This window comes from Camelus dromedarius, chromosome 4 (assembly GCF_036321535.1).
Source record: "Camelus dromedarius isolate mCamDro1 chromosome 4, mCamDro1.pat, whole genome shotgun sequence".
Classification (NCBI taxonomy): domain Eukaryota; kingdom Metazoa; phylum Chordata; class Mammalia; order Artiodactyla; family Camelidae; genus Camelus; species Camelus dromedarius.
Window position 1 is genome coordinate 86,387,479 of NC_087439.1, and position 23,505 is coordinate 86,410,983.

The window sequence follows — 23,505 nt, forward strand, 5'->3', positions numbered from 1 at the left end:
TGATGGATACCTCTCTTTAGACCAGGATTAGCTCCTCTTGAAAGCTAAGTTGAGAGTCAGTTGCTTGGAAGAACCCCAGGGCCACTGGCCTTCAAGTCAGTCCCCTCTGTCACTTCTCTATATGCCTCAAAATCCCACTATCAGAATGAGTCTATGCATCTGGGTTCCTGTTTCAGTTCTGGAATGTCCCTAATAAAGTCCGGCTATCACTTGACTGGAAAAGATCCGAAGCCATTAAATCTTCAGTAACTTAGCATGATACATCACTAGAGGCAAGCCGGCCACCAAGGCAAAGCCCCAAGAAGTTGGAGATGAAAACAGGCATTTTAACGGCGTGGAAGATAAAGCCGGGAGTGGCACTGGCCACTGTGGGCGAGATCACTGTGCTGGAGTCAGTCGCCCTGTGCTGGATTCCTGGCCTTCCCAATTACTTGCTGGGGGGTCTCTGGACGAGTTACTCAACCTCTCTGAACTCGAGCTTTTCATCTGTAAAATGAGGAGAACCCCAGCACCTGCCTCACTGAGTGCTGCGAGGCTTAATAAGAGAATATTTGCTGAATATTTAGCACACTGCTTGGAGAATAATAAAATGCACATTTTATTTTCATGCTGGATGTTAACTCTCAGTTGGGCTGCGCTGAGGAGTGGTCTCAAGCTGGGCTGTGTGGACTCAGGGGTGCAGATGGTCCCAGGGGTTGAAGCCCTGAGCACCAGGAGGTGGGAGCAACGGCACAAGCAGGGACTAGCTGCTCTGAAAGTGGCAGTGGAAAGGAAAGGACAGTTCAAAAATGGATGGGTTCATTTTCAAATTCCCACTGTGCACAAACTGCAAAGGCTTCCAAGGCTTCCAGTGATCCCATTTCTGTCCTCTCCCTTCATCCTGCACAAAAGACCCCGATGCCAGGGAAGTTAAGAAAGCCAAGATTTAACCAATATCATATGCTTTTTTTCCTCTTTTCATGGTTACTTTTCTGCCTAAGACTGTCAATTGCCAGGGCAAGAAACAGTCCTGTCTTTATGTCTGAACTGTGCTGGGTCCTTTGCTGGCATGTGACAAATACCAACACTGTAATTACCAATTTGGTGTTGTGACCAGGAGAAAAGGGCACTGCACTTTCTTTTTTTCTTTCTTTTCCTTCTTTTTAGAACTTTCCAAGGCCACAGTAAGGTATTAAAGTACACTGACAAGGAGATATTTAATCTGACTTTGCTCCGGTGTGCAAGGATGTCACAGATTGGGAGGTCCGTGCCCTAGACTGCATCATAAGATCTTTGGCAGCATTTAAAACTGGCCTCCCGCTTGCTTTCATTGGCATTCAGGGTTACAATCTCAGAAAACAGTTGTGAATTTGTGTTCACTTCTTATCTCTCTGTGCCCAGAACTACTGGGTGGAGACTGCCATTGGGATGTCGTTTCTTTTTCCCTTCTAGGTGGAGTGCATCTGTGTTCCTACTGAGAAGAGCATCAGATAGTGGTCAGGAGGCCGGTAGTCAAAAATCAGTCCACTCACTGATGATCTGAGCAACCTTGGGCAAAGCAGTAAACCTCTCTGGACCTCTTCGATCTAAAGCCTTTTTCATTTTCAGATAGTCTAAGACTGGGCTGAGAAAATAAAGCTTTGTGTCTGCTTTATTTTAATGTCAAGTGCCAACTGGAAACGAAAGACAATGTGTAGTCAGACCGCCTCTGTCTGCACCCCAAGTCCGTACAGTACACCCCAAAACACTACCTGTCCCTCGCTCCGTTTCCAGCTAGATTTCATTTCAGAAGCAAATAGCCATCTCACGAGATGACATGGTCCTTAATATGGTCCGTAAACGGAGGATTGAAAAGAATTTTCACTTTTTTTTCACACCCACTCGTTTTACTGATAGTCTTTGATCTTCTGATGGGGACATCTTCTCCAGCCCCTCATCTTCCAGAGCACGTCCAACAAGGGCCCTGACCACACCTGGAGTAGAAAGACTCTTTTCTCTTGAGCCTTGAGAAGAATGACAGGAAGCCATGACTGATACCAAAGGCCGCCGCAGATCTGCACATGACAGCCCCGGGGGGCCCTCCTCCTTCCCGAGCTCGCGAGGGCCTGCTGGTGAGTCTGCCTCTGCCTGATGCGCTACCTCCCGCCTTCGCTCTTTATTCCCCTTGATTTAGCTAAAGCCGTTTTCTGTCTGTAACCATATAATTTTTGCAACCATTTATTTACTCTGAAAATGGGTGCAGATATTGTGCTAAGTATTTAGGGAAATCAGAAAAATGAAATAACTTCTTTGCCTTCACAGAGCTGAGAGGCCGATGATCCGGCACTTGGGTAATGGGAGGTTTGCGTTAGAAAGCCTGAAAAAAAAAATCACACAGAGAAAAACATCTTATTTTTCCCCCCAAATATTCTGTTAAGTGCTCAAACCCAAACAAACCAACGAAAAGCTCATTGCCTTTCCTTCCAAATACTGTTCCATCCGACCTTATCATCACCCTAAGAACACCATTTCATAGTTGATAAAACTGGAGACCGGACACTCCTCATCTGTTTCCCTTATCCGCCCTCTGCATAGCCAGCCCATCATCAAGTCTAGTGATTACCCATGTTCTCTTAATCAGCAGCTCACTGCAGCCATCTTCCCGTCTACTGCCAGGTCTGACCCTGTCATTCCCCAGCTCAGAAGCCTTAAACGGTGTCCCTTTTGTCCATATTAGCATTTCCCAAGCTGTGCTCTAGAACTTCAAGGTGCGTGGGCCAGTGTCCCAGACAGAAGATAGTCAATGTCAAATGAACTTGAGAAACAGTGGACGGAACAAAGCTAAACTGGCTTCCTCACTGAAGAGCTCTCAGAGGTTTGAAACACGTAACGTGACTGTGTATAAAACAGGTAAACAACAAGGACCTACTGTACAGCACAGGGAACTAGACTCATTTTCTTGTAATAACATATAATGGAAAATAATCTGAAAAGAAAAAAGAAAAAATATATATGTATGTATATGCATAACTGAATCACTGTGCTGTACACCTGAAACTAACATTGTAAATCAGGTACACTTCAATAAAAACTAAAAAAAAAAAAAAAAAAAGTGCAATGTGAATCTCTTAAGAAGTGTGTGTGTACTAGGCAATATTTCCCACTCTGATTTTTGCACAGAAGCATTTTCTTACAAAGCACTTATTATTCTGCGTCACGTAGTCTGGGAAATGGTCTCTGCATCCAGCACACTTGAGGTAGGATTTAAAGCACCTGGGAAAACGATGATGACAGGGGCACCTTTTCTGGGGTGGAGGGAAATGGCAGGAGTTTCTGTGAGGAATCAGGATGGTCTAAATGAGGGCAGCTGCTGGGTCGCACTGGTGCTAAAACGAAGAGACAGTGACATGGTGGCTGGTTGCTTCAGGGTAAGGCTTCTGCACCGTTTCCAGTTTGGGCTCTCTTCCTTCCCCGGAGTGAGCACCAGCCCAGTCGCCTGTTTCCCTCAGCAGTGACTGCTCTCAGCCATGTAATCAAGATACTTGTGCCCATCAGAGAAACACATAACTTAAATAAACATTTAAAACAATTTGCTTAAACTGGACAAAAGGTAACATCTATCTAGGTACATGGCTCTGAGTTTACTGAGCCTCTGTGAAATCTCAGTCTAACAGGATAAGGCAGGGGCAGATTTTCATGGCTGTGTACTAAGCTCTGACTAAGCACTGGAGTCAGCATGGAGAGTAATTCACGACCCAGTTAAGGTGAAAATATGGGACATCTGAATCCTCCCTCCAGCCCCGCCCTCCGCCTCTTCCCTTCAACAGGTGGTGCTATCTCTAGTCTGGTTTGTAAACAGATTTTTAAAAGGATTTGTTGCATTTGATGCATTAGGATCCACATCTTCTACTTGCACTATGTTGCTAAAAATTACATTAAGTGTCAGATATTTATTACCACATTCCCCTCTTATTGTTTTACAGTCAAGAAAGGACAGCCTGATTGTTATTATTCAATTATACCTGTGGAAATCTTTCTGAATTAGGAGTTACAGGGCACAATGTCTTGAAGTCAAAATATAATCTCCAGCCCTACATGGACATTAACATCAAGATCATTTTCCATTCATACGAGTCACACATATTGCAACATATTACAGGCAGTGTTCTCACTGGCTCCTTGAAGTTGGAACTGTGAATTAAAGTGAAACTCATAAAAATTTTCAAGAGAATGACAATCAGGCAGCGTATGACTCAACTTGGTCCCACAATCGTGTTTGCCTGCCAATAGTGTTTCAAAATATTTGAATTAGTTGCCAGCATTTAAAAATGGAGAGATTTTACATAAAAGCCCTGGTTATTTGCTTCTCTTGGAAAATTCAAGATCTGATCAGACTAATACTCCCTTCTGATATTGGAAAAATTGCCCAAGTGGAGCAGTAGCCATACCCCTTGGATGGGCTGTGGGTGCTTTAGTTTGCTCTGCTCCCCACCACTCCCACCTGTCTCCCCATCCAGCCTGATTCACTTGTTCCCTGTAAGGCCTGCAGGCATTTGAGTTTGGAACCTCTGACTTCAAGTCACATTTAAGATTATGATTTTTAGTAAAACTATTATAACTAGGAATCTGCTCTAAGCCTAACTTGCTCCCTCTACATTAAACAACAAGCCTAAAGATTCCTACTGCCAGTATATTTGTAGTTCATCCAGGTGTACACCATATCCCTTATTCACGTCTAAGAACTCCCCATAGGGGAATAACGCACCAATATCTTGAATGTAGTACTAAAATCGTGTTTTGGTTCTAACATTCCCGCCAGAACACCCCTTCCTTGAATGTATGGAACAAGAGCATATTTCTGGCATTGATTAAGCCGTAGAAAGCATTACAGTGCACTAAATTTCTTCTTTAGTTTTTCAAGATAAAAACTATTCTAGAGCAGTCAGCTCAAGGGAGAAATTGGCGTGGCAATTAATGGCATGGTCCAACATCTCTTCATGTAAGTGATGGGAACACAGTGCTAAACAAAACCTCAAAGAAGTGATAAAAATATTTATTTTAAAGAGGAAGCAAACATTTTTAAGTAGTAATTTCATATTAACAATGAAAGAAAGATAACTTTGATATGAATGGTTATCATGATACTAAATTATTTATATGTAAGTTTAAAATTATTTCCACCATACATTTTGAGGAATATATCCCATATCTGAACAAGAAACTCAGCACTTAAGTTGATCATTTTCCTTGTTCTGTAAAATAAGGACAACAGATTATAAATAATCTTGAAAACACCTGATAGCTCTAAAACTCTATTATGTTCTGAGAGTGCAGCTATGAAAGCTTAATGAACGTTCTTACTTATTCTCTACATTTATCCTTGGAAAACTAAGAGAATATTATTCTCCTTTCTTCGTATTGGTCCCTGTGTTGGCAATCACGTAAGTCATGACGAAAGACCACATGAGCCTCTGAAATAATTTAATGGCTTCATGGTTCTCTTTCCAGATACGCTATGGTTGTAATTTGCTTACACTTTGAAAGATGATCAAGAGCTGATTCTGCCCAACCTCATGGTCTCCAACAACAAGTCAGTTGTACTGACATTTCCCCATACTAATCCCAGAAGAGATCACCTAGTAATGGATTTATCCCAGAAATCCTCGTCCAAAGCACCAATGCCATTTTCTCGGCTATTCCGCCATTTCTACAGACATGGTTTCCTTGCTGGGATGGCTGAGGTCAGCCAGTGAATCACCCTCTCTGCCTCTATCCAGTCTCCCAGTGGCATACCTTTCTGTTCTCAGCGTTAAGCTATACGACTAAATTGTCCTAGGAGTGTAATCCAAATGTGATGTCAAGACTTTTTTTTTTTTGCTGACATCTTTTGTATTAAATGACAAATGCCAATTGCCTAGCCTCACTATTCCAATAATCATTTGGACTGTAAACCAAATTCTGCCCTCTGTTAAAAAAAAATGCATGAAAAAAATAGAATCATGGAAAAGGTGAAGGCTGTCAATAGGAACCTGGCATTGCTCCCAGCTTTGCTCAAACCGTGAAAGACAAGAAATTGAACATTCTGAGTTAGTGGAACGTAGAATGGGAAATTTGTAGCTCAAAAACAACAGCGATAATGATACGAGGGACTGAGAAGGGGGAAAGTCAGTTATAATGAATTTCTGAAATTGTCCAGTGCAGGTTCCAGCCCATTGTCCCCAAGTTATTTTGATATATCATTAGCAGTGGACAATTAGCAACTTCCCGGGCTTGGATTTAATCCTTCCACTATAAAATTTAATAAGGTTGGTCTTACAGGTAGGGAGCATAGTCACTCCTTTGTGGGTTAACTCAGGGAAAGACTATTTGGTTCTGGAAGATATCTGAAGTGCCTTCATTCAAAACCGTTGTTTCATAATGCCTGGGAAGCAGGGTTTAATATGCAGATAAGTGCAGAGGGATAATATAATATTCATATCCATCGCAGAGCAGAGCAAAGTAGGACAGAAAAGTTCAAGGAGGGAAAGAGGCACTTGAGATGTCTCTGTGGTTGGTGTGAGATCCCACCGGATGAGCATCAGGGACATAGAGATTATTTGGTCTGAAATCCTCATGCTTCTGTAATTTGGTCTGATATCCAAAGAGCCATTTTCTACATATTACATTTTCAAAATATCTATTTAAAATTCTCTATCTGAGAGACGGACTACAATGCAGGATGCAGAGGGTTAGAACACATTACGCCCCTTGTGGGAACTTTCCTCTTGTGGTGAAATTTAGAAGACTCTCTGTGTTTAAACGGATGTTATAAAGGAATACACCATAGAATTTAAAGTGAATTTTAAAACTCTTCAAATGATTAGCTGCTATAAAAATAAAAGCCATTCGATACCCAGTCAAAATTTAATGTCACTCGTTTTCTAAATGCAAATGATTCTTCAATACAGCTTGGTCTTTAAACCAAAGCTGTTTGAAATAGATACCAACTGATTCACCAATAATTCCTTCTTAAGGGCTTAAAGAAGCACAGGAGCCAAGGGACCGGGAATAAAGCCACAATTATTCCACAGGGTTAAATCTTGGCCTTTAACTATTTCTAAGAAAATGTGATTACCAGTCTTGAATATCGTCAACAAATTAATAAGGTTTACACTTTTCCTTTAGTTCCTCCAAAAAAAGCAGAACTCCCTTCCCTTCATTATATATATATTTTTCTTCTCCTCTTCTTCTTTAGAAGGGATTATCAATCTAATAAGAACTCATGCTTTATGGACACAAGGCTAGGAAAAGGAAGAATGCAGAATTGTGAAAGGTAGAGACATAGGGCAGCATTGCCCACTTACACGGCCAAGTTACTTCTCGTGTGGATGCTCACAGCAAAAATGCTTCTCTTTGGCGGGTTATGTCAATATCACTACATCAGATAAAAGAGACCCTCTTATGGTAGAAGATGAGAATCTTTATTAATCAACTTTTTAATTGCTTAAAAAAATATTAGTAAGGATTAGGTTGATTTTAAAAAAACATCTCTTTTCAGGAACTGATGATGTGCATTTCCCCCCAAATAATCATTCAACCTTTTAAATGCATGGAATGAAGGACCTAGTCAATGACAAGTGCTTTAACTTCACAGCATGTGCCAAGTTTAAGGAGATCAAGTCAGAATCCTGAAAGGGCCCAAGTTTCAGGCGGTGCAGGAGCTGGGTCAGAGCCTGGAATGCAGGAAGTATTCAGTAAATGTTTGCTGACTGCCTGCCCCACAATAGGCATTGCTTGTCACCCTTCTACGGCAAGGTCAAAGTTCAGACACAAGACCGGTCTGTAACTTACTTCTCTGCCCTCACCACCCGGTATGAGTCTGTATATAGCCCCCAATCCAGCCCTTCAAGGATGGACTTCTGCTCCCTTATCCCTCTGTTGAAACCTCACATCACTTTCCTTGGGCTTCTCTCGTGGTCATTACCTTCTTTCCCTTTAGATGGTATTCACTTAGTACCAGCCAAATGCCTTCTTCCGGCGGCATCTTCTTAGACACAGAGCCTGTGGCTTAATTACCTTTTTAACTCTGAGAGAGCTTCATCTTGGAACTCTAATACAGCAGGTGCTCCATAATTATTAAGAATTTACGTGGCTTCCCTAAAACTCCCATACAGCACATGTAACTCTGAAGCTGGCTGCTCTATCTCTTAAGAATTTATCTGAAAACACTCTAAGGAGAAACCTGAATTGTACTCATATACACAGGAAGGGTGAGAAAGCATCACAGAAAACTTTATCATATTTTCCTTTTTAGAGGATTATTTTCAGAGAAATAAATTTCACTCCAACCATGTTTCTTATATACCAAAAAACCCATACTTTTCAAGGCGCCATGTTTAAATGCCGAGTGAAATGCTACTTTGGGAAATTAGAATGTATTATTAATCATGCCACTGTGGCTCCCAGTGAATGTAATTGCTTACTATCTATAGCAGGATGGAGCTAATTGATTAACATTGCCCTGTAAAAATGCATGTGGGCACAACAGACTCCCTGATGCCTTCGGATATTTGGCAAACAAAGTGCTCACCCTATGGCTGGTGCCCCGGTCACGGCTCTAGCTCTGTACGTTACGCTCACTTTAGAATGATAACCCGATTTGATAAAGAGCGTGGCTTATTTGCACTAGGCTATAACACAGGCTACTCTGAAAATCATGGCCTTTTTTGCACTAGAATGATGTAACACACGTTGTTTTGAATATACAAAATAACTAACACATGCCCTGCTAAGATCTCTCTAAGACTGAATTTCGACTTTTCTGCAACTGTTATGTAATTCCCAGGACAACAGAAAAGAAATGGTTGCTTTACCCCTATTTTCTAGAAGTCTTCAGTGTTTATTTCCTACTCTGGATGTCGATAAGGCTACACCTTTGATAGGTGATATATAAAGCTGATCACACAGTCATTAAATCTGAGTGGTTATCACACGGCATTCCAGAGACAAAGCAGAATGACTCTCACTCTAAAGATATAGAAAAAGGCTAAGTGTGACAAAAAGTATATTGCACTATATAGCAAGTTTCTTTGGAACCAGTCCATAACACTTGCTGGGTTTATGGCCAATTATGTTTTATTGAGGCTGTGAACAAGCATGGATAAACTCTTCAGGGCTAGCGAGCTCATGGTTATAAAGTTAAATATTTCATCCTGAAGTAGATATTCAAGTAAAAAAAATAGAGGCTCACTTTTAACCATGTCCGAAATGAAAGAGGCCGGCATTATACACATCTCTGGAAACCCCTTAGGTCTAAAATGTTGTAGGTGCTAAAAAAAAAAAAAAAAGAAAGAAAGAAAAAAATAGAGCTCATGAAATGACCCTGCCCACTGGGCATGGACCACACCGGGATTAAATGGACAATGTTCCATCTCTCTTTCCCTCTTGTCCAGGATGGAGAAGGCTTGATGATCTACATAATAAGAATTTCAGTGTTTGCCCAGTGGCTGGGCAATGGGTAGGTTATACCTAAAGTATTATTTTATAATCAAGAATCTGGAGTTGCCATTTTATTTGATGACTATGAAAGAAAGTAGATTATAATCAATGACTGTAAGAGGCTTCCTTATCAAATTATTGTAAGAAATTAAACCAAAAACTGGCTCTGTGTCCACATGTCCTGGGTCATGATCATGTTTAATTAACTTTGTGATTAAAAAGATCTCTTGGTGAGCCACATACTAAAAGTCACATCGATTTTGTAAAAAAAAGAAAACTACATACATGCAGGTGTTAATAATGATTATTTTCAGGGATGTGAGAGGTTTGAGCAAAATCCCCCAAACAGGTTCACTTTTTAATTTTATCCTGATACGTGTTATTTACCTGGTTCACGTGGTATGTACATCTTGTACAACTAAAAAAAAAAAAACAAGGAGAGAAAACCTGACATGGTTTACTCTGTCCTGGTTCTCACTCTTCTGAAACTGCAGTTTTCTAATAACTATTCATTGTACATTTAGGGGAAACATCTAAGTAGAAACCACTCGTTGAATTTTAACGTGTTCGTCCACATCTGTACCTTTGAACTTGAAGACAGAGAGCCACCGGGAAACTAACACAAGGTTAAATTATGACCACGATTATGCATCTAAAAGGGAGCATTCACTGGGAAATTGAGCATGTGAGCCACAAAAATGGCAAGGACAAAGCCAACAGAAAATGATAGGTCTAGTTTTACTGACTGAAATAATTCCCACGTGGTATTTAAAGAAAGAGCATCAGAAAATAACCTCTAGGAACTAAGAATAGTTTAAATTTGGATTCGTTAAACCACAAGGAATATGAGTCAAAGCACAAAGTAATCCAAGGCAGGGCAGGTTCCAAGACTCAGTGAGCCCTTCTCTGCTAGAAAGGGCTTTGCTGTGGAAGGTGTGGGCCCCTGGGGCTCGATTCCATTCTCCCGCAGCCCATCAGCCCCTAGTCTCAAGTCCCCGCTAACCACGTGGTCTTCAGCAACTACTTCTTTTGATCTATTTGGGACTGATAAACCCGTTTGGTAGTGCACATCTGGTAGTCTTTGTAAAACAGCGATAAACTGACAGTTATTGCTAGAAGGCAAGAGATTAAATGAGAGTATCTGCTAAGATTTATGAATTCTGTCTCAAAAATGTCTTCATTGGCTTTATCCTCACATGGTTCTAAAATAACAGATTCAGTCCATTTAGGCTAAATACGGTAGTAGATAATATTTTACATGCACACAGGGCTCCATTTAAAACTCTGGTTACCAGACTAATGGATGTACTATCATAGATGAGTCCATATCCAGCTATATACTACATTGCATGCACACGTGTAAATTAACTGTGCGTGTATGGAGATAACAAGGCTAAATAACCAGGCAAAAGATTGGAAAATTCCTTTGACTGCAAAACAAACAGAGCCACAGACACAAACAAGCACAAAGATCTACTTGTACAAACTGTAACCAAACAGAGGCAGAGGGTTGAGGGTAAAAGGAGTCTCTTCTTCGTCTGCATCACCTTGTCCTTGATCCTGATCCCTAGCTTTTGGTCCACTTATTTCTCTTCTAATGGCTTTTGTCTGGGGAATGTCATTTGGTTCACTGGCTTTTTCACTGAGCCCCCTGTTTGAATAACTCTTGTTTACTTGCTAAGTCTCTTAACATTCTAGTGTCCTCATCTGGTAGAGAAGCGAACAGGCAGGCACAGTAAAATGTCTCCTTTGCAATGAACACAAAAACAGTGTATATTTCACTTACAGAAGTCATCACCGTACTGGTGATGGGGGTGAGCAGCAGGCATTTCCCTCATTTTACAGATGAAAAAGAGGCACGCTCTCTAAGGGAACAGAGGCACTGTGCTACGTGGTTTTCCTCAGTTTCCATTTAGATGGTCGACAGCACTGTGCAGAGTCATTACCATGCTGCCAACCAGGATACTGAGAGTCAAAGAATGCAAGGAATTCTCCCACAATCCCATACTTCTCAAACGGTGCAAGTCTGACATCAAAACCCAAGTTTTGTCATATCTAATTCTGTTTCTGTTACAGCAGTGTTTTGGGATTCAGAGTTCTAGAAGGTACCAGAGATACACTTCTGTTCCCAAAGTAGAATTCTGTAAACTCTTCAATATGAAGAGATTACAAGACAGGGAGTGGCCTTTTATTTCTCTGCTCTCTCTGCCAAGCGACCCATGGGACCCGTGAGACCCGTGTTAAGACAAGCAGATGCCATATCCTGCCATATCTGCTCAGCTTACTGGTTTACTCTACAGATTAACTGGAACTCATTTTCTTTGTATGTAATCCTTAAAGAAAAGTTAAGAGAATAGTTTGGAGCAAGAGTCCCTCACTTATTGAATGACAAAATTGGTTTCCAACCCTATATATATTTATTCTTCTAAAATAATGAGAAACTGGGTACGATTTGCTATGCTACTGACATTATTACTATTTTGTAGTTAGCATCTATGTGGTTTCACCTAAAACCGCACATACCCTGGCCCATTATCTCTGGATTGAAAGAGGAAAAGTATGTAGTTAAAAAGAGGGCAGGTCTCATAATTTTGAGACCTGTGCAAATGTCTTTGTTCTGCCCCCAACTCTTATGAAAGCTGCAGATATGCCAATTTACTTTTCTGGCTCTGAGTTTCACCTTTCAAATGAGGCAACTGGATTCTATGATCCCCAATTAATACATGTTGTTAATCTGTATGGAAAACCCTGAATTTTTAAGAAAAACACTAAGCAGCTTACCACACTGGACACAGCAGAAGAATGCCCTGGCAAGAGATCCCAGACCTGAGTCAACAGAGACAGAGGGGAGGACCAAACAGTGGGAAAGGTGGGTGTGGCCAGGCAGCAGACGAGGAGTGGGTGGAGTCGGCAGGGTGGGCGTGGCTGCATAAGAACAAGAGAAGGGAGGAGGGTGGCCTGAGGGCAGTGGGTGGAGTGGAAAAGGAGGGCGTGTCTGGGCCACAGGGAAGGTGGCAGTTACAGACTTAACAGGGGCCACACGAGGGGTGTTGCTGACTCCAGCTCTAGCCTGGATAGGCTTTTCAACTTTTAAAATTTATTTTATTATTTAAAAAAATATTTTACTTTTTATTATTGCACTATTTAATTATTTTTTATTTTGGTGGGGGTGCGGGAGGTAATTAGGTTGGTTTATTTTTAGAGGAGGTACTGGCGATTGAACCCAGGACCTCATGCATGCTAAGCATGTGCATTACCACTTGAGGTATACCCTCCCCCATTAAAATGTATTTTTAATCAATTAATTTATTTTTGACTCATTTGCTAACTCAATAAGGATATTTATGCACCTTAGAAAAATTTACTAAGGACAGGTGAAAAAAAGACAAATTTTTAATTCACTCCAAATCTTCATATTAAGAGATACTCTGGACTCCCCTGCCCCCTTGTATACAATTTAAAGAAATTAGCTGACTTATTTTTTAGTGTTTAGTTTTATTTAATTGAGAGAAACAAACACCCATGGGAAGACAACAGAGAAAGCACGGGTAAAGTCGGGCTCATGCTGCTCACTACTCCGTGGTGTTTCCGAGGTGGGGCATGGAGAGAGAGAGAGAGAGAGAGTGTGTGTGTGGCACCGTGGCTACAAGCAATGGCTCCGGGTTCAAACCCCAGTTCAAGTCCTACCTAATGGGTGACGGTGGGCAAGTTGGAGAACCACCACACCCACGCTGTCCAGTGCAGCTGCTGTGAGCTATATGTGGCTACTGAAATGTGTGACTGAGGAACTGAATTTTTTATTTTAGTTCATCTTAATTTTGGTTTAACTATAAAAACTAGTACTCTATTCAGATACTGGAAAAGTTTAGTCTTGAAACAACTTGGATATGTGAATTTACTCTTTCAACTGTAAATTTTATGAAATCTAAATACTGAACAAAGTATTTGTGATAAATATTTAGCATCACCATTGGAATGTGTTATAAGTAGAAATACACACTGGATTTTGACAACTTGGTATAAAAACAAGAATGTAAAATATTTCATTAATTATTGTATACTGATTATATGCCAGAATAATGAGTTTGGATATAATGGGTTAAACAAAATGTATTATTAATTTCATGTACTTTTTTTACTCCTTAAAATATGGCTCCTAGGAAATTTAAAATTATGTGGCTCACATTATATTTCAATTGGGCAGAGATACTCTTAAATGCTTTAATTTTTCCCTCAGTGATATGGAAACAAAAATAATTTCCTCCAGTGGTTGTTGTGGCAACAAGAGAACATAATTGTAACGTTCTTAGCAAAGTGCTTGACAAATAGCTGAAAGTATTCACTAAAGAGCTATTAATTTGTCGACACGATTTCCATCTTTACATTATCTGACTCATAAAGCAGAATTTGAAGATATTCTGTGGGATATTCAGTCTGTTCTCATAAAGCGCACTAAAGCCAAGAAGACTGCTGATAACACAGAGGGACCAATGAATGGCAGGGACACTGACAATTTACTAAATGAACCCCTATTTTCTTTTCACCTCACAGACTCCTACTTTTATGACTTTTATGACCTTTAAGATATGACTTACATTCATTCATTCATCAAACCTTTCATTATTATTTTGTAGAAGAATCTAGAGGCCATAATTTTGAATTCTTAAGTTTCTTAATGGTTATCGATCTGTAATTTTAAAAACCTACTCACATCAGAAAACAATGAAATCACTTTAAAATGACCAGATACAGTCTATTATTCATCTCTAAGCTAATAACTTCAATTGTCCCTGCTGAACTTAAGATGCACTGTCTTTTTTTAATTCCCTCTCTCACCTGATTTTCTACTTTTCATGATTTTGTGGTGATTTTAAATCCTAAATATTTCTTCTAAGATTTTATATGTTTTTTCTTTATTGCTTATCATTTTTAACTTTCCAGTGGAGAACTCAAATGATACAATGTCCCTTTATAAATGATAAAAGGAAAACAAAAAGAAGCTAAAAGTTAAATTTCAGAAAGGTGTCAATTGATGGATAGCACAGAAAAGAATCTCTAACAAACATAAGTGTTCTTTGAATAATCTATTTGGTAAATGTTACAGTGCTCCTGTAAATAAGCTAACCTTGAATTTCCATTTCCCCACATTCTATGAAGCACAAATTAAATTTCCTTTTAGCCGTTCAATTCTTTTTCCTAAAATAATTCTTCAAAGTATATTAAATTTGTGAACTTTCTCTTAGTTCCAACAAGACAATGGAAGCAATCATAATAGCTAAAACTTAGTTCTTTCCAAGCTCTGGGTACATTATAGGCCCTTTGCTTGTATTCACTCATTGAATTCTTAAAATCACTCTATGAAATAATATAGTAGGCAGGTAATAGCCCCCAAAAGATGTCCACATCCCAAGCCCCAGAACCTATGAATATGTTGTTTACATGGCAAGTGGGGAGGTAAGGCTACAGATGAAATTAAGGTTGTTAATCAGTCGACTTTGACAAGGGGAAAGTAACCTGGATTGTCCAGGTGGAGCCAATATAATCACAAGGGTCCTTTGTAAGTGAAAGAGGAGGTAGGAGTGTCAGGGATCAGAGTCCGAGATGTTTGATGATACTATGCTGCTGGCTTTGAAGACAGAATAAGGCTTAATTCACTGCAACAAAAGTTAGAACTGGCACATGGCGTCTCCTCTCTCTCCTTAGGATCTCCTCACTCTCCAGGTCTCAGCTCCATTGGCACTTTCTTAGAGGGAGCCTTTTTTGGCTGCGTGGATGAGGTTGGATGCCCAAAGGATTAAGTTTTAAAGTAGAATGTAACTAACTCTCATTTGAAGCACTTATGATTACAATTTTACACTGCTTTGAGTCCTTTCTGTCTCTGCCACCCAATTGTAAGCTCCGTGAGACCAAGGCAGTGGCTGTCTATTGCCATCTGTGCCTGTCAAAGGCAAAGTGCAGTTCACTCTCTGTCGTCTCCTGAATTTCCAATGTTTAGATAATTAACAATCCAAATTCATTTGACACATACTGAACTTGCTGGACACGCTCTTAAGGAAGAGAATGCATTCCAGCAAAATAAAGTAGATTAAAGGAAATTAATTTAAAAAATCCTAAACTTTAGCCCCTAAAGTCCGTCAGCTCCATGAAAAGAAAATATGAGAGAATAAAACAACTATCCAGAAGAAGTTTGTTGAAGCATGACAAAAATACTCTGTTCATATTCGTTTTGCCAAAAGATGCATTTCATCTTCAGCTGCATTGCATGGATTACACAAGATTTCACTGTACTGAAGCCTGGAACTTGCGGATAAGCCTTAAATCTACTCTTCTAGAAAGCAAAGACACAAAACAAAACAAAACAAAACCAAGCATAACCAGGCTTTTTCTTTAATTGATCATTTAAAAAAGTTAAGGTACTTTTTGTTACCACTTATTTGTTGAGTCTTCACTTTTTCTAGCCATATAACTATGTATTTCTATTTGTAATAATTTTTTTTCTAATCTTCACAGTATGGCCTCCCCCAAAACAGTTATACCTACTAAGAGCATAATCTTCTATATATTTTATCATATATATATGATATAAATATCTATTTATATCTATCTATAGTTGAATTTGCTAATCATTTTTGGTGTAAGCTTCTGGATACTCCTGTATGCCTGATTTTCTGCTTTTCTTTAGCACTGTGGTGGTTTCAAATTTAAAACATTTTAGATTTTGTGTATTTTTCCTCTGTTCCTTGTTGGAGAACCAGAAAGATGCATGATTATCTGGACAAGATGATACCAGATGTAATCTGAATTTAGTAAGCTTTTGCTTCAAAGATTTGTGTTGCTAATTACTAAGCCTTGATTACATTCAATTAATTCTCCTACCCATGGAGAAGCCATTCAATTCATTTGTCCATTTGCTGTGGCTTTGGGATTCAGCTCAAATTCAGTTCACAAGGAAAAACATCACTGCCAAAGATTCCCTGTGCTTTTAAGCTCCACATTACACCCATCTATGGCAAACCATTTTAAATCACACTCCATTACACAAGCTTCCTTTCCCAGGGGAATCTTACATCAGCATCTTCAAAATTCAACCTCACTGAAACGAAATAAGAGCATTAACTCAGGATTTAGAATGTTTGGAAGTCATTTCCTCCACATGTATAAAGCTGAAACTGGGCAAAACATGTTAAAAATCCTTTTGATAATAAAGTTATATTAAATTATAATATTTACTGTAGAGTAAGATGAGAGATCACTTTATTTCCTTTGAAGTAGTTCCCACAGTATATTTCTCTCTGGTCCTGATCTTATTTGTAGGACATAAATGTAAACAAATGTATGCTCCAAAGATACGGCATTACTGTTTTCATAAATAACTCATTTCCTTCATTTAGCTTCCTTCCTGATTCCAGGTTCTCAGAGAACTTGACCGGGAAGGAAGAATTATTATGCCTATTCAACAGGAGGGGACACAAATGTGGAGATCTGTTGAAAGTCAAAAAGCTAATCAAGCAGAAACTGAACAACACCCTCATGGACCCTCTCTTCTGGCCACACTCACTGTACCACCCGTTTGGGGTAGATATGGAACAAATACCGTAAAACCCTATTGTAATCTCCTGACATCACGGACGAGTCACCCAGTGGATGGTGAGCTCTCCTCGGCACAGTGACCTACAGCGGATACGTCAGCCCCCTTCCTGCAAGACTTCACCCCTGTAAAACACTCACTCATTTACAAAGTGATTTCATAAATATAAACATTCTGGTGCTTCCAACAGGCAGCACAGACAGCAGTCCCCATTTAACAAACCCGGACAAATGAAGCAATGTGTCTGGGTCACACGGGCTTTTAAGTGGCAGACTGCGCCTTCTGACTCCAAATCTAAAATTCATCATTGAATCAGAACAGTTCTCCGACCTTCAGATGAACAAAAGGCCCCCCGGAAGAACCCAAGTTCTTTTGTATCTAGTTAGACATAAAGCAAAAACACTAAAAGTCAAAGTTAAAAAAAAAAAAATCCCTTGCTGATTGAACCCACATCATTGACCAGAACAGGATGGGCAAACTTTTCCTATAAAGGACCAGACTGTAAATATTTTAGCCTTTGTGGGCCATATATGGTCTCTGTTGTATAGCCTTCTTTTTATTCCTTTTTGATTTTGTTTTACAAAACTTTAAAATAGTGGAAACCACTCTGAGCTCACAGGGCATACGAAAACAGACTGAGGGCGGGACTGACACACGGTTCATCAGAGCCCCAGACCTGAAAACCACCAAAGAGTGACCTGTCACGCAGGGCTCCGGGCAGCAACTGAAGTTCCCTGGCTCGGAAATGCTCATCCTATAAGTGCACATCCTTGACTCACAGGGAAGAGTTCACCTCGCCAACTCACCACAAGTTAGGCTATTTTATTTTCCTCTGTCTTCAACCAAAACTAAAGACAAAACCACGTTTGGGATGCTATAGACACCAGATCCTTGGCAATTGCACATTTAAACTTTATGGTTTCTACTGTTTCAGAGACACCCCAAAGTGCTCGTAGATTTAAAAAACGTTTTGCATTTGAGTTGAGACCCTTGCGTCGTGCGTGGGAGTTGGTCATATCGGGAGAGAGAGATAAGCCGTCTGCCTAGCACTTGTTTCTTGACATCTTCTTGTTTCATCTCTACCCCATTGTGCAAAAGGAGAAATATTCTTTTTTTTGGAGGGAAGAGGAAATAGGCCTTAAAGTAGAAGCCAACTTCCAGGGTTGGCGATTAGTAAATGAACATCAGAAGTATAGACATTCCCTAGAAAACCGCAGATCTACATTAACCCCTGTCTGAGGCCTTCAACAAAATATGCTATAAAAGATGTAAGAAAAAAGAATTCCTGAAAAGGTTTCTGTTAATTCTCCCATCAGAGCAAACATTTCTGAGTGACAGATAAATTAGAACTTTGAAGGAATTTCTTCTTTTTTTCCCTGATAAACTCGATTACATTGCAATAGGCCATTATAATAGTCTCAGATGTTAGGATTCATGTGTCCCTTGTAAAGGCCAAGGGCCTTACAATGATTTATTTTGATGTTTACCACGCCTCTCCACTTTGGACTAAGCAGCCAGACTATAGTGAGTACTAGCCCAAAGCTGATCTCTGCGTGACGACTCAGAACTGGACCACCACGATGAGAGTCTTGGGCATAATGACGACTTGGGTGTCAAAGCCTTTTAAAGAATATCAACATTCAAACCCTTGTACTTATTGTAGCAGCTTTCTCCATTCTTAACTTACCCCTGGACATTTCAATGGAGAATTAAGAAGGCAGCCTTATCGATGGAGTTTTTCGCATCAGTGACAATTGCTTCAAAATTTCAAATCATCAGTGATACTCAGCTTTTAGGCCATAAAAGTAATTGTGCTGGGCACCAATGGGGCATAAAACGGGCTTAGTTTCTCCCTACGTGGGGTTTTTCATCTACCAGTGAGATAAGAAAAATGTATGAAAAGGAAAATGTATGAACAATAAAGTAAATAAGCAATTAGAAGTTCAATGAAATAGCTAAAGATATGATTAACTACAAATGGATTGACACACTGTAAATATTATAGGAAATTAGATGAGAGATCATTTATTCATTCGTCAATCACTTAATTGGTATTTATACTGGGCCAGGCATTATATCTCTTCTGCAGACTGTTCCTTGGAACTCAGACCTATATATCCAATTTCCTATTTAAGATCTCCATGTGTAGACCTAATGGGCATTTCAAGCTTAACATATCTTACAGTGAACTTAGATTCACTTGCCAAATCTCTTGCAGTCTTCCCTTCTGAATGGCAACCCAGTCCTCTGGTTGTTCAAGCCAAAAGCCAACCAACCAACCAAACAAACAAACAAACAAAAAACCCAAAATATCATACATTCATCCCTCATCCCCCTCTTCCTCTCAGTCTTTATATTTAATTTGTAAGCAAATCCTATGGGTCCTACTTTTAAAATCTATCTGAATCCAACCACTCCTCCCAGCTTCAACAACGCGCATCCAGGTCTCTTGCTGGGCTCATGGCAATAGCTTCCTGATTAATGGTCTCCGGCTTCAACCTCGGCCCCTCTGGAGCCGTACTTCCTGTCACTCCCCTGCTCCAGGCCACCCAGATCAACAAGCCCAGAGTTAACACAGCACTTACTCCCCACCAGGCACTGTTCTAAGCTCTTTGCAAGTATTAACTGAATCCTCACAATAACCTTGCAGGGCAGGCGCTGTGACTCTGTTTCATCAGCGAGGACAAGTCATGATCACACAGCTGGTGAGCAGCATGCACAGGATCAGCCTTGACATTCTGATGCCTGTGCTCTCAACTTCTGTGTCTTTTCCCTCCGACACTTTCCCTTCTAACTTGGGAAGAAGGCCGAGCCTGCCAAGCCTCTCTGATCTCTCCCCTGTTACCTCCATGACATCTCCCTCTGTTACCTCCTCCTCAGCTCACTCAGCCACTCTGGCTTCCTCACTGGTCTGCAAACACCCCACACTTCTTCCCATATCATGGATTTCCACCCTGGCTGGTCCTTCTGCCTGAGATCTTTCCCCACAGAGAGCGGCTTGACTCACTCATGCCCTCACCTCCCTCGAGTCTCTTCCTCATATGTCACTTTTTCAGTTAGGATGTCCCCGATCCTTCCTATTGATAATCTTTCTAATATGCCTCGACATGATTCCAAGCACTTACACATTCTTTACCTCATAAAACCCTCGTAACAGCTCTGGGTTGCAGGAAGTGTTACCTCTCCTACAGATAAGGAAGAGAGGCACAGAGTTGTTAAACAGCATGCAGACGGTCACACAGCCGATATGGGGTGAAGTCAGGACTCCAGCCTGGCTCAAGAGTCTGTGATCTTAAAAACACACACACACACACACACACAATCAGTATACAAAATTTGGTGACTAATGATTGATGGGAAAGTAAGAGGATAAAAAAATCAGTTTGTTCAGAAGCTTATAGCCAGAGTGAGAAGATGAGGTTAAAGGAGGGTGAGAGGTGAAGGGTTTAGGTGATCAGTTTCCAGAGTGATGTTTCTCAGAGTGCCATCCACGGTGCTCCCCCATCAGAATCACTGGGGGGTGCTTGCTACCAGTGCAGATTCCTGGGTGCCACTCTGGACCTTCTGATGTAGAGTCACTGGGGCCAGGAGCCCAAGGATTTGTATCAGTAAGAACTCCTAGGTGGTTTTGAAACACATTAATGTTTTCAAACCACTGTGTTGGAAAATAGGAAATACTCTCATTGACTTCAATTTGTACACGAAGCATCAGCACCCTAACGTAGTATTTCCATAACAAGATTTGCAAAATATACTATGACCATGAAACTTTGCTATGTAGGGCAGGGATCTTTGATGGGTTCATTCATTGATGGATTCCAGGTACCTAGAACAGTGCTTGGTCCCCCTAGTGGGTCATCAATAAATAGTTGTGGAATATGTGAAATTTCAAGTGGCCCAGAAGAAACTTGCAAGATGCATGATAACTTTGAGCATAATTTGCTCTGAGTGGTCCAAGATTTCTATTAGATGTCTCATAAAAATTCAGTTTTATCAGTTTTATCATTATTTCTTTAGAAATATAAACAGAGTGAACAACAGAGTATATTGGCTTTTGGAATTGTTGATCTACAGGAGCTCTGAGGCTCTGGCATTTAGCAGCTGTGTGATGGGAACCAGGTATTTGATCTTTCCGAACCCTGTTTTCCTCTTCAGTAAATTCATCATCACCTCATTTAATGTCAGTAAAGGCATCAAATGAATTAAAAGGATCTTTGAAAAACCAGGGTATAGTTATTAAGTAAATTATTATTTTTATGTCTCAGCTACTTTTAAATACTTTTTTTTTGCAAATTTCTAGCTGCAAAATTTAGTTAGTAAAATTAGAAAAACATGACTGTTTTAATGACTGAGGTGGCACGAGTGATACATATAGCTACAGAACGTGTTACTGTTATTAACCAGAGTTACACACTTAGACACCAATGTCTCAAAATCCTTTTAAATTTAATTTGCGAAAATTTATGGGAGTAATGAGTAGAAATTATTCCTACTGTTTCCTCTTAGAGATGATCATAGCCCAATAGTTGAAAAACAGTATCGGCTTCTGAAAATCAAATAGTGACGTGTTAGAGAAGTTGGTGCAGAACGTTACAGCGTCGCATTCTGTCACTCAGCGGCACAGCCCAAGCCAAATGACTTTCGTTTAAAAACTTTCAGTGTAACAGGTATTTATCATTCATTATTTACTACATCCTCGATAACTGAACACTGAAATCTAAGAGAAAAAAGGTTGATTTTGCTGAAACCACGCAGACTTCAATGCCTCCCCAGTTTTGGAAACTTTACATACCACCTCCATCCCAATATGAGATTTCAGTGACTAAGCAGATCTCTCCTGGAACCTAAAGTAAGGAAAGATTCTACCCTCTGCCGCCTTCTTGCTGATCAAACAGATATGCAAAGAAGGAGTAACACTGCCTATTATAATTAAAGCACAGACAAAAATGTAATTTGACAAGTGGCAAGAAACAGCTCTCTAATTAAAACACCACGCATTCCACAATATTCTCAAAAACTTTATTCTGATTTTATGCCTAAGTTAAGCATTTTGGAAAGGCATTTCCGCTGCAGTCAGAAATAGAAGCCTCAAATATTCTGAAGTTAAAGATCTAACCACCAACATCAACACAACTTGATTGGTTACATGTGATACAAAAATATCTATTTGGGCTCTAGTTTCAAATTAGAGTTATAAAATCCAATCCACTTAATTAAGCCAAACTTCCCAATTTGCTCTGTGTTTCTTCACAAAAAGTTAATACCAGCATACAAAATGTTAGGTAGCAAAGCATTTCCAACAGACCGATAAACTGCACATTTTCACGAGAGACCTAAGAGAAAGAAAACTAGCTCTTTGAATGATACATGAAATAGTTTTGAAAGATTCTCCCCAAACAGTAAAGCACAGTAGTAAACACTAGGTCACACATTGCTTTACCTAAAGCTGAAAACCCAAACCCCAAATTGCAACCTCATTTCTATAATAACAGTGCAATCAACGGAGGCTGTTTTTCCACAGACAGCATACCATTATGATGAGGGTTCTGGGTCTACTCATTTCATCGTCACTTTCCAGAGGCAAAATTTCATGGGATGGTTCCTCCTGGCGTCGTCTACAAATGTGTGGACAGCTCCTCTGGACCACAGAACGAAAAGCTTGAAGCAGAACAATGCTGGCAGTGCAGCCCATCGCTGCATCCTGGAGCCTACGAAATAACTTCTATGTTGATGCTATGTTTGAAAAACAGTGGCTCCTTGTCCCTGAAAACAGCCTACATTGCAGCTGCAGCCAGCTCGCTCTCCAATCACTTCCTTGAGCTCTGATCATCTGATCGCCGCCAAATAGCTTGGATGCAGAGATGGGAAAGATTTGATCCACTGAAACTGAACACACTCAGGAACAGGAGAGCATTTCGCCCAGAGAGCATTTCTCAGTTCATTGCGAGAGCATGTTTCCTGTTCATGACAATGACTCTCTTCAATTCTAGTTTCAGAGGTTGGAATAAAATATATCTTTCCCCCTCAGACACTCAAATAAATCACTCTTTTATACATTAAACCACTTAGAAACTGACTTCACCCTAATATTTTTTCCAAGGCAAATGAGTGTCATAGAAAGGGTGAAAATTACTGATTTTTTTAAAAAGACGTAAACACTTTCAGAAGGAAATTTTGCTAGCCACCTAAATGACTGGGGTTTTACTTTTCACAGCTCATAAGTTCCAGCAATCAAACTGGCTCATCTGAAACGTGGAGTCCACTGAATCAAAACAATTTATCAAAAGTATGCACGCGTTAACCAAACCCATGTGAGCGACACCAGTGCTCCCCCTGTGATTTCCTTTCAATAGCAGGGTTGTTCTGTTCCCACACATGCAGTTTTGCAGCCTAATACATTTTTATATTTACACAGGCGGCTTGCAGGGCTGAAAATATCTCTATTACTGAGGTCAGTAAGCGAGCTCCGCCAAGCTGATCTC

The 23,505-nt window shown here is 40.1% G+C and overlaps 1 protein-coding gene across 12 annotated transcripts in view; it reads right to left on the reverse strand.

The window, feature by feature from the left end:
• The window catches only part of DOCK10 (dedicator of cytokinesis 10), a 241,535-nt gene that overhangs the window by 165,471 nt on the left and 52,559 nt on the right, over positions 1-23,505 (reverse strand). For 4 of the 12 annotated variants that reach the window (XM_064485217.1, XM_064485211.1, XM_064485210.1 and 1 more), the window contains exon 1: positions 22,554-23,057. The exons of 3 other annotated variants lie outside the window; for them this stretch is intronic. In XM_064485217.1, coding sequence (XP_064341287.1) covers positions 22,554-22,715 — 162 coding nt within the window. In that variant the 5' untranslated portion in view covers positions 22,716-23,057. Of the gene's footprint in view, positions 1-22,553; positions 23,059-23,505 lie in introns of those variants that run through there. 5 more of the 12 variants (XR_010380702.1, XM_010979094.3, XM_064485216.1 and 2 more) reach the window with 4 other exon arrangements.